This window comes from Phyllobates terribilis, unplaced genomic scaffold (genome assembly GCF_046119375.1).
Source record: "Phyllobates terribilis strain yellow unplaced genomic scaffold, ASM4611937v1 Scaffold_3__8_contigs__length_932513732, whole genome shotgun sequence".
Taxonomy (NCBI): Eukaryota; Metazoa; Chordata; class Amphibia; order Anura; family Dendrobatidae; genus Phyllobates; species Phyllobates terribilis.
In genome coordinates this window covers 671767359-671785292 of record NW_027362763.1, presented here as the reverse complement: position 1 = coordinate 671785292, position 17934 = coordinate 671767359, and the positions used below count along the sequence as shown (strand labels likewise).

The 17934-nt window shown below is 33.8% G+C and overlaps 1 protein-coding gene across 2 annotated transcripts in view; it reads right to left on the bottom strand.

The window, feature by feature from the left end:
* Nucleotides 1-1648: 1648 nt before the first annotated feature.
* CLIP4 (CAP-Gly domain containing linker protein family member 4) overlaps nt 1649-17934 on the bottom strand; it is a 117475-nt gene continuing 101189 nt past the window's right edge. For both annotated transcript variants that reach the window (XM_073671791.1, XM_073671792.1), the window contains exon 15: nt 1649-2856. In XM_073671791.1, coding sequence (XP_073527892.1) covers nt 2532-2856 — 325 coding nt within the window. In that variant the 3' untranslated portion in view covers nt 1649-2531. The remainder of the gene's footprint in view (nt 2857-17934) is intronic.

Below are 17934 nucleotides of genomic sequence, written 5' to 3'. Positions count from 1 at the left end.
CTGCTCTAGCTCTGCTACATCTAGTCTTCACTACAACATCTCTGCCATTCCAGCTTTGCTACATCTAATCTCCAGTTCCACTGCTCTTCTCTGCTACAGCAGCTTGGCTCTGCTACATCATTTACACTGCTTCGTACCGACTCTTCCCTGTGCTGCACCAGCACCACCGGTCCGTGCTGTTTAACATTTCCCCCTCCAGAGGATTCATCTCACCAAGGAAGAAATGAGCTCGCCCCCTGCTGGATACAATGTGATGCTGCACTTTTCTTTCCGGTGTTGCAGTCATCATCCGGTCCATGCCCGGCGGACATTCTTTCTGGAGAATTCAGGCAGGATTTATTCATCTGGTTCACAGAATGCTTGTAGGGGGCGCTAGTCATGTGATATCCAGAGAATTAAGTGGAGTACAGCTTTAAGGAATAAGACATTCACATATTTGACACTTAGGGTTGAACTACAACCCTCATCCTCCTAATACTCCATACTCCAGCCGTCCTCCCCGGCTGAACATCACTTTATGGTTATCTGTAATATTAAATAGTTTTACAAAAATAAAAGAAACTTTGCATGTCATATACTCCAGTCACAGCCAGAGCTGCACATTGGAAGCAGTGTACAGGAGGCGGGGAGATGTGATGTCCGGCAGCTTAAAACCAAGTAAGTAACATTGGTAGCAATCTAACTGCAGCTCTGGATGTAACTGGAGGATGCCTACAAGATGGGATCTTCATGAAAATCTGATGACATCCTGCAGTAACATTTAGAAACCACCAGGTGGAGCAGTTATAACAACAGGTTCAATGTAGACTGTAATCCTCTAGTCACATCCAAAGCTTTCCTGCAAGACCAAAGATGCTGAATCATTAGGAAGTTTAGAAGCCCAAGTTGATATCAAATTCTGGAATCATGTCTCGGTCGGCTCGGTGCTTTTTTTATCATCAGAATTTAAAATGCTGCTTTGGATGTAACTAGAGCATAGGATGTAAGATTTTGCCGAAATCTTCCCACATGCGAGCAGAGACTGAAATATCATCGGCTGCTGTAAAGATGATAAATATATTATATCCGTTGTATATCGGCTCCTTGTGCAGTAACACAGAAGATCTCGGCCCCCCGCAATCAACTACCCCATAAAAAAAATGGCGGCTCGCGATCAGACCAGAGGAGGAAAGCACTTGATGCACTGTAAAGCCCGAAGTCGCCACTTATGTATCCCGCCGTCCTTTTATCCCATCACAGACCCCGTCAGCAGATTGTAAAATAGCTCCAAGAATCACACTTTACACTCTAGTCACATCCAAAGCTGCATTCGAATTCGGGTTTCCTACTGTTTGCAGCCCGGGAGAGCTGATAATTTACGGCAGACATGTTCAAGCAGACTATTCTGCTGTGCGTTTACTGGACACAAGCAACGAATTGTGAATGCAGATTGGGCTGTGAACGGAGTAGAGAGCAGGAAAAAAAAATATATATATATTTTTTCAAACATTGTATTCAGATTTTAATACTGAAAAATGTTACAAAAAGAGAAAAATTAGCAATAAATGTAACATAATAAAAAATATATGCAATAGGAGTCACCGCTAACCTGGACTCTACACAGTGCACCCCAAAAGCTGCTGCAAAAAGGAAAAAAATCCCCTGACTATACAATAAAAAAAATCATTTATTGATAAGAAAAAAAGTGCAATCGCTTTAAAAGTGCTTCTCTTCCGCTAAGTGCCCCCCTCCGCACCACTAATAATACATAGATACACCACATTAACATTTTTAGGTACGGCGGGCAGATCTCCAAATCTTCAGCAGAGTCGGAGGGCTACATGATAACATTCTGCCTGCAGCCACCACCAGGGGGAGCTCAGGAGCTGATAACAGCATGCAATGTGTTAGGAGCTCCCTCTAGTGGTGGCTGCAGAAGAACAAAAAAAAAACTCTGAATTTAATCATTTATCACTGTGACTATGGAGGGGATTTTGAGCTTTGTGTCACTACTACCCCTATCAGAACACCAGGAGGATTGTAGTGAGCAACTCCTCACTACTATGTCACCATCAACATCGGGAAGAAAAGGAAAAACCTTCTTACCTTACAAAAGTAACTCAGGGAGCAATAAAGGGGTTCCCAATTTTGGATTACCCCTAATTATAAAGGCTTAATGAAAATACGCTGACCAATCAGTGTCACCTGATCCTCAGCAATCACATATGATCGGTAAGTAAAGGTGTCAGCAAGTGTTCAAGTTCCCTGCAGTGCCCCCGGAGGGGAAATGAAGTATTACACAGCGTCCATTTACAGTAAAGGGATGTCTGTGATACATGATAGAGATATATACCCCAATGTCGGTGCTGCTCCCCCAGGCTTGTGGGGGATGGGCACATTACTTACAGATACATTCCCATTAACAAACAACTAAAAAGAAAAAGAAGAGAAATCAGATAAAGATGTCACAAAAACATTCGGATTAAGCCCCAAATTCCCAATTCTCACAGATGAAGTCCAGTCTTGTAAATGTGCAAAGATCGGGAGGGGGGTCAGGAAATCTCATCCACCAGCTTGGAGCCATTGATGCCCCTGTAGGTGACTCGGCCGGGTCGCACCAGGATCCCGTGGTTCGGTTTGCAGTGAAAATATCGCTTCTCGCCGACAGATCCGTCGTTCTTTCCTTTCGCTGAGCGGAGTTCAAGTCCTAACCAAACGCAGGGGGCGAAGTCTGTGGGTCCGATGTAGCGTATGACGGCGATTTCATTGGAGCTGGTCAGCAAAACCTGGGACCCCTTGTGTAGTTTTACGCCCCCATCACTGGCGCTGGTGGAACTGGTGCTGCTCCAACTGCGGCGGAGAGTCGGCTTCCGGGGCCTGAGAGGAAGGAAATATGGCTACAATAATGAAAACCGCTACACCAACATTATTCTTCTACCGCCGCCTGAAAGATAATATACACGGCAAATCATAAGAGACCGGAAGAGCAACAACTGCGACAGTATAAATACGGAAATATAACATACAGGAATATAACTACTATAATACTGCCAAATATGTACAAGAATATAACTACTATAATACTGCCCCCTATGTACAAGAATATAACTACTATAATACTGCCCCTATGTACAAGAATATAACTACTATAATACTGCCCCCTATGTACAAGACTATAACTACTATAATACTGCCCCCTATGTACAAGAATATAACTACTATAATACTGCCCCTATGTACAAGAATATAACTACTATAATACTGCCCCCTATGTACAAGACTATAACTACTATAATACTGCTCCCTATGTACAAGACTATAACTACTATAATACTGCTCCCTATGTACAAGAATATAACTACTATAATACTGCCCCCTATGTACAAGAATACAACTACTATAATACTGTCTCCTATGTACAAGAATACAACTACTATAATACTGTCCCCTATGTACAAGAATATAACTACTATAATACTGCTCCCTATGTACAAAAATATAACTACTATAATACTGTCCCCTATGTACAAGAATATAACTACTATAATACTGCCCCCTATGTACAAGACTATAACTACTATAATACTGCCCCCTATGTACAAGAATATAACTACTATAATACTGCTCCTATATACAAGACTAGAACTACTATAATACTGCCCCTATGTACAAGAATATAACTACTATAATACTGCCCCCTATGTACAAGAATATAGCTACTATAATACTGCCCCTATGTACAAGAATATAGCTACTATAATACTGCCCCCTATGTGCAAGAATATAACTACTATAATACTGCTCCTGTGCACAAGAATATAACTACTATAATACTGCCTCTATGTACAAGAATATAACTACTATAATACTGCCCCCTATGTACAAGAATATAACTACTATAACACTACTGCTATGTACAAGAATATAACTACTATAATACTGCCCCCTATGTACAAGAATATAACTACTATAATACTGCTCCTATGTACATGAATATAACTACTATAATACTGCTCCTGTGTACAAGACTAGAACTACTATAATACTGCCCCTATGTACAAGAATATAACTACTATAATACTGCTCCTATGTACAACAATATAACTACTATAATACTGCTCCTTTGTACAAGAGTATAACTACTATAAAACTGCCCCCTATGTACAAGAACATAACTACTATAATACTGCTCCTATATACAAGACTAGAACTACTATAATACTGCCCCTATGTACAAGAATATAACTACTATAATACTGCCCCTATGTACAAGAATATAACTACTATAATACTGCCCTCTATGTACAGGAATATAACTATAATACTGCTCCTATGTACCGGAATATAACTGCTATAATACTGCCCCCTATGTACAAGAATATAACTGCTATAATACTGCCCCTGTATAAGAATATAACTGCTATAATACTGCCACCTATGTACAAGAATATAACTACTATAATACTGCCCCTATGTACAAGAATATAACTACTAAAATACTGCCCCTATGTACAAGAATATAACTACTATAATACTGCCCCTATGTACAAGAATATAACTACTATAATACTGCCCCCTATGTACAAGAATATAACTACTATAATACTACTCCTATGTACAAAAATATAACTACTATAATACTGCCCCCATGTACAAGAATATAACTACTATAATACTGTTCCCGTGTACAAGAATATAACTACTATAATACTGCACCCTATGTACAAGAATATAAGTACTATAATACTGCTCCTATGAACAAGAATATAACTACTATAATACTGCTCCTATGTACAAGACTATAACTACTATAATACTGCTCCTATGTACAAGACTATAACTACTATAATACTGCTACTATGTACAGGAATATAACTACTATAATGCTGCCCCCTATGTACAAGAATATAACTACTATAATACTGATCCTATATACAAGAATATAACTACTATAATACTGATCCTATATACAAGAATATAACTACTATAATACTGCCCCTATGTACAAGAATATAACTACTATAATACTGCCCCCTATGTACAAGAATATAACTACTATAATACTGCCCCCTATGTACAAGAATATAACTACTATAATACTGCTCCTATGTACAAGAATATAACTACTATAATACTGCCCCCTATGTACAAGAATATAACTACTATAATACTGCTCCTATGTACAAGAATATAACTACTATAATACTGCTCCTATATACAAGAATATAACTACTATAATACTGCTCCCTATGTACAAGAATATAACTACTATAATACTGCCCCCTATGTGCAAGAATATAACTACTATAATACTGCTCCTATATACAAGAATATAACTACTATAATACTGCCCCCTATGTACAAGAATATAGCTACTATAATACTGCCCCTATGTACAAGAATATAGCTACTATAATACTGCCCCCTATGTGCAAGAATATAACTACTATAATACTGCTCCTGTGCACAAGAATATAACTACTATAATACTGCCTCTATGTACAAGAATATAACTACTATAATACTGCCCCCTATGTACAAGAATATAACTACTATAACACTACTGCTATGTACAAGAATATAACTACTATAATACTGCCCCCTATGTACAAGAATATAACTACTATAATACTGCTCCTATGTACATGAATATAACTACTATAATACTGCTCCTGTGTACAAGACTAGAACTACTATAATACTGCCCCTATGTACAAGAATATAACTACTATAATACTGCTCCTATGTACAACAATATAACTACTATAATACTGCTCCTTTGTACAAGAGTATAACTACTATAAAACTGCCCCCTATGTACAAGAACATAACTACTATAATACTGCTCCTATATACAAGACTAGAACTACTATAATACTGCCCCTATGTACAAGAATATAACTACTATAATACTGCCCCTATGTACAAGAATATAACTACTATAATACTGCCCTCTATGTACAGGAATATAACTATAATACTGCTCCTATGTACCGAAATATAACTGCTATAATACTGCCCCCTATGTACAAGAATATAACTGCTATAATACTGCCCCTGTATAAGAATATAACTGCTATAATACTGCCACCTATGTACAAGAATATAACTACTATAATACTGCCCCTACGTACAAGAATATAACTACTAAAATACTGCCCCTATGTACAAGAATATAACTACTATAATACTGCCCCTATGTACAAGAATATAACTACTATAATACTGCCCCCTATGTACAAGAATATAACTACTATAATACTACTCCTATGTACAAAAATATAACTACTATAATACTGCCCCCATGTACAAGAATATAACTACTATAATACTGTTCCCGTGTACAAGAATATAACTACTATAATACTGCCCCCTATGTACAAGAATATAAGTACTATAATACTGCTCCTATGAACAAGAATATAACTACTATAATACTGCTCCTATGTACAAGACTATAACTACTATAATACTGCTCCTATGTACAAGACTATAACTACTATAATACTGCTACTATGTACAAGAATATAACTACTATAATGCTGCCCCCTATGTACAAGAATATAACTACTATAATACTGATCCTATATACAAGAATATAACTACTATAATACTGATCCTATATACAAGAATATAACTACTATAATACTGCCCCTATGTACAAGAATATAACTACTATAATACTGCCCCCTATGTACAAGAATATAACTACTATAATACTGCCCCCTATGTACAAGAATATAACTACTATAATACTGCCCCCTATGTACAAGAATATAACTACTATAATACTGCTCCTATGTACAAGAATATAACTACTATAATACTGCCCCCTATGTACAAGAATATAACTACTATAATACTGCCCCCTATGTACAAGAATATAACTACTATAATACTGCTCCTATGTACAAGAATATAACTACTATAATACTGCTCCTATGTACAAGAATATAACTACTATAATACTGCCCCCTATGTACAAGAATATAAGTACTATAATACTGCTCCTATGAACAAGAATATAACTACTATAATACTGCTCCTATGTACAAGACTATAACTACTATAATACTGCTCCTATGTACAAGACTATAACTACTATAATACTGCTACTATGTACAAGAATATAACTACTATAATGCTGCCCCCTATGTACAAGAATATAACTACTATAATACTGATCCTATATACAAGAATATAACTACTATAATACTGATCCTATATACAAGAATATAACTACTATAATACTGCCCCTATGTACAAGAATATAACTACTATAATACTGCCCCCTATGTACAAGAATATAACTACTATAATACTGCCCCCTATGTACAAGAATATAACTACTATAATACTGCCCCCTATGTACAAGAATATAACTACTATAATACTGCTCCTATGTACAAGAATATAACTACTATAATACTGCCCCCTATGTACAAGAATATAACTACTATAATACTGCCCCCTATGTACAAGAATATAACTACTATAATACTGCCCCCTATGTACAAGAATATAACTACTATAATACTGCTCCTATGTACAAGAATATAACTACTATAATACTGCCCCCTATGTACAAGAATATAACTACTATAATACTGCCCCCTATGTACAAGAATATAACTACTATAATACTGCTCCTATGTACAAGAATATAACTACTATAATACTGCTCCTATATACAAGAATATAACTACTATAATACTGCTCCCTATGTACAAGAATATAACTACTATAATACTGCTCCCTATGTACAAGAATATAACTACTATAATACTGCCCCCTATGTACAAGAATATAACTATTATAATACTGCTCCTATATACAAGAATATAACTACTATAATACTGCCCCTATGTACAAGAATATAACGACTATAATACTGCCCCTATGTACAAGAATATAACTACTATAATACTGCCCCCTATGTACAAGAATATAACTACTATAATACTGCCCCCTATGTACAAGAATATAACTACTATAATACTGCCCCCTATGTACAAGAATATAACTACTATAATACAGCCCCTATGTACAAGAATATAACTACTATAATACTGCCCCCAATGTACAAGAATATAACTACTATAATGCTGCCCCCTATGTACAAGAATATAACTACTATAATACTGCCCCCTATGTACAAGAATATAACTACTATAATACTGCCCCTATGTACAAGAATATAACTACTATAATACTGCCACTATGTGCAAGAATATAACTACTATAATACTGCCCCCTATATACAAGAATATAACTACTATAATACTGCTCCCTATGTACAAGAATATAACTGCTATAATACTGCCCCCTATATACAAGAATATAACTACTATAATACTACTCCCTATGTACAAGAATATAACTACTATAATACTACTCCCTATGTACAAGAATATAACTACTATAATACTGCTCCTATGTACAAGAATATAACTACTATAATACTGCTCCTATGTACAAGAATAGAACTACTATAATACTGCCCCCTATATACAAGAATATAACTACTATAATACTACTCCCTATGTACAAGAATATAACTACTATAATACTGCCCCCTATGTACAAGAATATAACTACTATAATACTGCTCCCTATGTACAAGAATATAACTACCATAATACTGCTCCTATGTACAAGAATATAACTACTATAATACTGCTCCTATGTACAAGAATATAACTACTATAATACTGCTCCTATGTACAAGAATATAACTACTATAATACTGTCCCTTATGTACAAGAATATAACTACTATAATACTGCCCCCTATGTACAAGACTATAACTACTATAATACTGCCCCTACGTACAAGAATATAGCTACTATAATACTGACCCCTATGTGCAAGAATATAACTACTATAATACTGCTCCTGTGTACAAGAATATAACTACTATAATACTGCTCCTGTGTACAAGACTAGAACTACTATAATACTGCCCCTATGTACAAGAATATAACTACTATAATACTGCTCCTATGTACAACAATATAACTACTGTAATACTGCTCCATTGTACAAGAGTATAACTACTATAAAACTGCCCCCTATGTACAAGAACATAACTACTATAATACTGCTCCTATATACAAGACTAGAACTACTATAATACTGCCCCTATGTACAAGAATATAACTACTATAATACTGCCCCTATGTACAAGAATATAACTACTACAATACTGCCCTCTATGTACAGGAATATAACTATAATACTGCTCCTATGTACCGGAATATAACTGCGATAATACTGCCCCCTATGTACAAGAATATAACTGCTATAATACTGCCCCTGTATAAGAATATAACTGCTATAATACTGCCACCTATGTACAAGAATATAACTACTATAATACTGCCCCTATGTACAAGAATATAACTACTAAAATACTGCCCCTATGTACAAGAATATAACTACTATAATACTGCCCCTATGTACAAGAATATAACTACTATAATACTGCCCCCTATGTACAAGAATATAACTACTATAATACTACTCCTATGTACAAAAATATAACTACTATAATACTGCCCCCATGTACAAGAATATAACTACTATAATACTGTTCCCGTGTACAAGAATATAACTACTATAATACTGCCCCCTATGTACAAGAATATAAGTACTATAATACTGCTCCTATGAACAAGAATATAACTACTATAATACTGCTCCTATGTACAAGACTATAACTACTATAATACTGCTCCTATGTACAAGACTATAACTACTATAATACTGCTACTATGTACAAGAATATAACTACTATAATGCTGCCCCCTATGTACAAGAATATAACTACTATAATACTGATCCTATATACAAGAATATAACTACTATAATACTGATCCTATATACAAGAATATAACTACTATAATACTGCCCCTATGTACAAGAATATAACTACTATAATACTGCCCCCTATGTACAAGAATATAACTACTATAATACTGTCCCCTATGTACAAGAATATAACTACTATAATACTGCTCCTATGTACAAGAATATAACTACTATAATACTGCCCCCTATGTACAAGAATATAACTACTATAATACTGCTCCTATGTACAAGAATATAACTACTATAATACTGCTCCTATATACAAGAATATAACTACTATAATACTGCTCCCTATGTACAAGAATATAACTACTATAATACTGCCCCCTATGTGCAAGAATATAACTACTATAATACTGCTCCTATATACAAGAATATAACTACTATAATACTGCCCCTATGTACAAGAATATAACTACTATAATACTGCCCCTATGTACAAGAATATAACTACTATAATACTGCCCCCTATGTACAAGAATATAACTACTATAATACTGCCCCTATGTACAAGAATATAACTACTATAATACTGCTCCTATGTACAAGAATATAACTACTATAATACTGCCCCCTATGTACAAGAATATAACTACTATAATACTGCTCCTATGTACAAGAATATAACTACTATAATACTGCTCCTATATACAAGAATATAACTACTATAATACTGCTCCCTATGTACAAGAATATAACTACTATAATACTGCCCCCTATGTACAAGAATATAACTATTATAATACTGCTCCTATATACAAGAATATAACTACTATAATACTGCCCCTATGTACAAGAATATAACGACTATAATACTGCCCCTATGTACAAGAATATAACTACTATAATACTGCCCCCTATGTACAAGAATATAACTACTATAATACTGCCCCCTATGTACAAGAATATAACTACTATAATACTGCCCCCTATGTACAAGAATATAACTACTATAATACAGCCCCTATGTACAAGAATATAACTACTATAATACTGCCCCAATGTACAAGAATATAACTACTATAATGCTGCCCCCTATGTACAAGAATATAACTACTATAATACTGCCCCCTATGTACAAGAATATAACTACTATAATACTGCCCCTATGTACAAGAATATAACTACTATAATACTGCCACTATGTGCAAGAATATAACTACTATAATACTGCCCCCTATATACAAGAATATAACTACTATAATACTGCTCCCTATGTACAAGAATATAACTGCTATAATACTGCCCCCTATATACAAGAATATAACTACTATAATACTACTCCCTATGTACAAGAATATAACTACTATAATACTGCTCCTATGTACAAGAATATAACTACTATAATACTGCTCCTATGTACAAGAATATAACTACTATAATACTGCCCCCTATATACAAGAATATAACTACTATAATACTACTCCCTATGTACAAGAATATAACTACTATAATACTGCCCCCTATGTACAAGAATATAACTACTATAATACTGCTCCCTATGTACAAGAATATAACTACCATAATACTGCTCCTATGTACAAGAATATAACTACTATAATACTGCTCCTATGTACAAGAATATAACTACTATAATACTGCTCCTATGTACAAGAATATAACTACTATAATACTGTCCCTTATGTACAAGAATATAACTACTATAATACTGCCCCCTATGTACAAGACTATAACTACTATAATACTGCCCCTATGTACAAGAATATAGCTACTATAATACTGACCCCTATGTGCAAGAATATAACTACTATAATACTGCTCCTGTGTACAAGAATATAACTACTATAATACTGCTCCTATATACAAGACTAGAACTACTATAATACTGCCCCCATGTACAAGAATATAACTACTATAATACTGCCCCCTATGTACAAGAATATAACTACTATAATACTACTGCTATGTACAAGAATATAACTACTATAATACTGCCCCCTATGTACAGGAATATAACTACTATAATACTGCTCCTATGTACATGAATATAACTACTATAATACTGCTCCTGTGTACAAGACTAGAACTACTATAATACTGCCCCTATGTACAAGAATATAACTACTATAATACTGCTCCTATGTACAACAATATAACTACTATAATACTGCTCCTTTGTACAAGAGTATAACTACTATAATACTGCCCCCTATGTACAAGAACATAACTACTATAATACTGCTCCTATATACAAGACTAGAACTACTATAATACTGCCCCTATGTACAAGAATATAACTACTATAATACTGCTCCTATGTACCGGAATATAACTACTATAATACTGCCCCCTATGTACAGGAATATAACTACTATAATACTGCCCTCTATGTACAGGAATATAACTATAATACTGCTCCTATGTACCGGAATATAACTGGTATAATACTGCCCCCTATGTACAAGAATATATCTGCTATAATACTGCCCCTGTATAAGAATATACGTGCTATAATACTGCCCCCTATGTACAAGAATATAACTACTATAATGCTGCCCCCTATGTACAAGAACATAACTACTATAATGCTGCCCCCTATGTACAAGAACATAACTACTATAATACTGCCCCTATGTACAAGAATATAACTACTATAATACTGCCCCTATGTACAAGAATATAACTGCTATAATACTGCCCCCTATGTACAAGAATATAACTATTATAATACAGCCCCCTATGTACAAGAATACAACTACAATAATACTGCCCTCTATGTACAAGAATATAACTACTATAATACAGCCCCCTATGTACAAGAATATAACTACTATAATGCTGCCCCTGTATAAGAATACAACTACTATAATACTGCCCCTATGTACAAGAATACAACTACTATAATACTGCTCCCTATGTACAAGAATACAACTATTATAATACAGCTCCCTATGTACAAGAATACAACTACTATAATACTGCTCCCTATGTACAAGAATATAACTACTATAATACTGCTCCTATGTACAAGAATATAACTACTATAATACTGCCCCCTATGTACAAGAATATAACTACTATAATACTGCTCCTATGTACAAGAATATAACTACTATAATACTGCTCCTATATACAAGAATATAACTACTATAATACTGCTCCCTATGTACAAGAATATAACTACTATAATACTGCCCCTATGTACAAGACTATAATACTATAATACTGCCCCTATGTACAAGAATATAACTATTATAATACTGCCCCCAATGTACAAGAATATAACTACTATAATACTGCCCCTATGTACAAGAATACAACTACTATAATACTGCTCCCTATGTACAAGAATACAACTATTATAATACAGCTCCCTATGTACAAGAATACAACTACTATAATACTGCTCCCTATGTACAAGAATATAACTACTATAATACTGCTCCTATGTACAAGAATATAACTACTATAATACTGCCCCCTATGTACAAGAATATAACTATTATAATACTGCTCCTATATACAAGAATATAACTACTATAATACTGCCCCTATGTACAATAATATAACGACTATAATACTGCCCCTATGTACAAGAATATAACAACTATAATACTGCCCCCTATGTACAAGAATATAACTACTATAATACTGCCCCCTATGTACAAGAATATAACTACTATAATACTGCCCCCTATGTACAAGAATATAACTACTATAATACAGCCCCTATGTACAAGAATATAACTATTATAATACTGCCCCCAATGTACAAGAATATAACTACTATAATGCTGCCCCCTATGTACAAGAATATAACTACTATAATACTGCCCCCTATGTACAAGAATATAACTACTATAATACTGCCCCTATGTACAAGAATATAACTACTATAATACTGCCACTATGTGCAAGAATATAACTACTATAATACTGCCCCCTATATACAAGAATATAACTACTATAATACTGCTCCCTATGTACAAGAATATAACTGCTATAATACTGCCCCCTATATACAAGAATATAACTACTATAATACTACTCCCTATGTACAAGAATATAACTACTATAATACTGCTCCTATGTACAAGAATATAACTACTATAATACTGCTCCTATGTACAAGAATATAACTACTATAATACTGCCCCCTATATACAAGAATATAACTACTATAATACTACTCCCTATGTACAAGAATATAACTACTATAATACTGCCCCCTATGTACAAGAATATAACTACTATAATACTGCTCCCTATGTACAAGAATATAACTACCATAATACTGCTCCTATGTACAAGAATATAACTACTATAATACTGCTCCTATGTACAAGAATATAACTACTATAATACTGCTCCTATGTACAAGAATATAACTACTATAATACTGTCCCTTATGTACAAGAATATAACTACTATAATACTGCCCCCTATGTACAAGACTATAACTACTATAATACTGCCCCTATGTACAAGAATATAGCTACTATAATACTGACCCCTATGTGCAAGAATATAACTACTATAATACTGCTCCTGTGTACAAGAATATAACTACTATAATACTGCTCCTATATACAAGACAAGAACTACTATAATACTGCCCCTATGTACAAGAATATAACTACTATAATACTGCCCCCTATGTACAAGAATATAACTACTATAATACTACTGCTATGTACAAGAATATAACTACTATAATACTGCCCCCTATGTACAAGAATATAACTACTATAATACTGCTCCTATGTACATGAATATAACTACTATAATACTGCTCCTGTGTACAAGACTAGAACTACTATAATACTGCCCCTATGTACAAGAATATAACTACTATAATACTGCTCCTATGTACAACAATATAACTACTATAATACTGCTCCTTTGTACAAGAGTATAACTACTATAATACTGCCCCCTATGTACAAGAACATAACTACTATAATACTGCTCCTATATACAAGACTAGAACTACTATAATACTGCCCCTATGTACAAGAATATAACTACTATAATACTGCTCCTATGTACCGGAATATAACTACTATAATACTGCCCCCTATGTACAGGAATATAACTACTATAATACTGCCCTCTATGTACAGGAATATAACTATAATACTGCTCCTATGTACCGGAATATAACTGCTATAATACTGCCCCCTATGTACAAGAATATATCTGCTATAATACTGCCCCTGTATAAGAATATACGTGCTATAATACTGCCCCCTATGTACAAGAATATAACTACTATAATGCTGCCCCCTATGTACAAGAACATAACTACTATAATGCTGCCCCCTATGTACAAGAACATAACTACTATAATACTGCCCCTATGTACAAGAATATAACTACTATAATACTGCCCCTATGTACAAGAATATAACTGCTATAATACTGCCCCCTATGTACAAGAATATAACTATTATAATACAGCCCCCTATGTACAAGAATACAACTACAATAATACTGCCCTCTATGTACAAGAATATAACTACTATAATACAGCCCCCTATGTACAAGAATATAACTACTATAATGCTGCCCCTGTATAAGAATACAACTACTATAATACTGCCCCTATGTACAAGAATACAACTACTATAATACTGCTCCCTATGTACAAGAATACAACTATTATAATACAGCTCCCTATGTACAAGAATACAACTACTATAATACTGCTCCCTATGTACAAGAATATAACTACTATAATACTGCTCCTACGTACAAGAATATAACTACTATAATACTGCCCCCTATGTACAAGAATATAACTACTATAATACTGCTCCTATGTACAAGAATATAACTACTATAATACTGCTCCTATATACAAGAATATAACTACTATAATACTGCTCCCTATGTACAAGAATATAACTACTATAATACTGCCCCTATGTACAAGACTATAACTACTATAATACTGCCCCTATGTACAAGAATATAACTATTATAATACTGCCCCCAATGTACAAGAATATAACTACTATAATACTGCCCCTATGTACAAGAATATAACTACTATAATACTGCCCCCTATGTACAAGAATATAACTACTATAATACTGCCCCTATGTACAAGAATATAACTACTATAATACTGCCACTATGTGCAAGAATATAACTACTATACTGCTCCTATATACAGGAATATAACTACTATAATACTGCTCCCTATGTACAAGAATATAACTACTATAATACTGCCCCTATGTACAAGAATATAACTACTATAATACTGCCCCTATATACAAGAATATAACTACTGTAATACTGCTTCTATGTACAAGAATATAACTACTATAATACTGCCCCTATGTTCAAGAATATAACTACTATAATACTGCCCCTATGTACAAGAATATAACTACTATAATACTGATCCTATATACAAGAATATAACTACTATAATACTGCCCCTATGTACAAGAATATAACTACTATAATACTGCTCCTATGTACAAGAATATAACTACTATAATACTGCCCCCTATGTACAAGAATATAACTACTATAATACTGCTCCCATGTACAAGAATATAACTACTATAATACTGCCCCCTATGTACAAGAATATAACTACTATAATACTGCTCCTATGTACAAGAATATAACTACTATAATACTGCTCCTATATACAAGAATATAACTACTATAATACTGCTCCTATATACAAGAATATAACTACTATAATACTGCTCCCTATGTACAAGAATATAACTACTATAATACTGCCCCCTATGTACAAGAATATAACTACTATAATACTGCTCCTATATACAAGAATATAACTACTATAATACTGCCCCCTATGTACAAGAATATAACTACTATAATTCTGCCCCTATGTACAAGAATATAACTACTATAATACTGCTCCTATGTACAAGAATATAACTACTATAATACTGCCCCCTATGTACAAGAATATAACTACTATAATACTGCTCCTATGTACAAGAATATAACTACTATAATACTGCCACTATGTGCAAGAATATAACTACTATACTGCTCCTATATACAGGAATATAACTACTATAATACTGCTCCCTATGTACAAGAATATAACTACTATAATACTGCCCCTATGTACAAGAATATAACTACTAAAATACTGCTCCCTATGTACAAGAATATAACTCCTATAATACTGCTCCTATGTACAAGAATATAACTACTATAATACTGCCCCTATGTACAAGAATATAACTCCTATAATACTGCTCCCTATGTACAAGAATATAACTCCTATAATACTGCTCCTATGTACAAGAATATAACTACTATAATACTGCCCCTATGTACAAGAATATAACTACTATAATACTGCCCCCTATGTACAAGAATATAACTCCTATAATACTGCTCCTATATACAAGAATATAACTACTATAATACTGCCCCTATGTACAAGAATATAACTACTATACTGCTCCTATATACAGGAATATATCTATTATAATACTGCCCCTATGTACAAGAATATAACTACTATAATACTGCTCCCTATGTACAAGAATATAACTACTATAATACTGCTCCCTATGTACAAGAATATAACTACTATAATACTGCTCCATATGTACAAGAATATAACTACTATAATACTGCCCCTATGCACAAGAATCTAACTACTATAATACTGCCCCTATGCACAAGAATCTAACTACTATAATACTGCCCCTATGCACAAGAATCTAACTACTATAATACTGCCCCTATGTACAAGAATATAACTACTATAATACTGCCCCTATGTACAAGAATATAACTACTATAATACTGCCCCCTATGTACAGGAATATAACTACTATAATACTGCCCCCTATGTACAAGAATCTAACTACTATAATACTGCCCCTATGTACAAGAATCTAACTACTATAATACTGCCCCTGTGTACAAGAATATAACTACTATAATACTGCTCCTATGTACAAGAATATAACTACTATAATACTGCCCCCTATGTACAGGAACATAACTACTATAATACTGCCCCCTATGTACAAGAATATAACTACTATAATACTGCCCCTATGTACATGAATATAACTACTATAATACTGCCCCTATGTACATGAATATAAC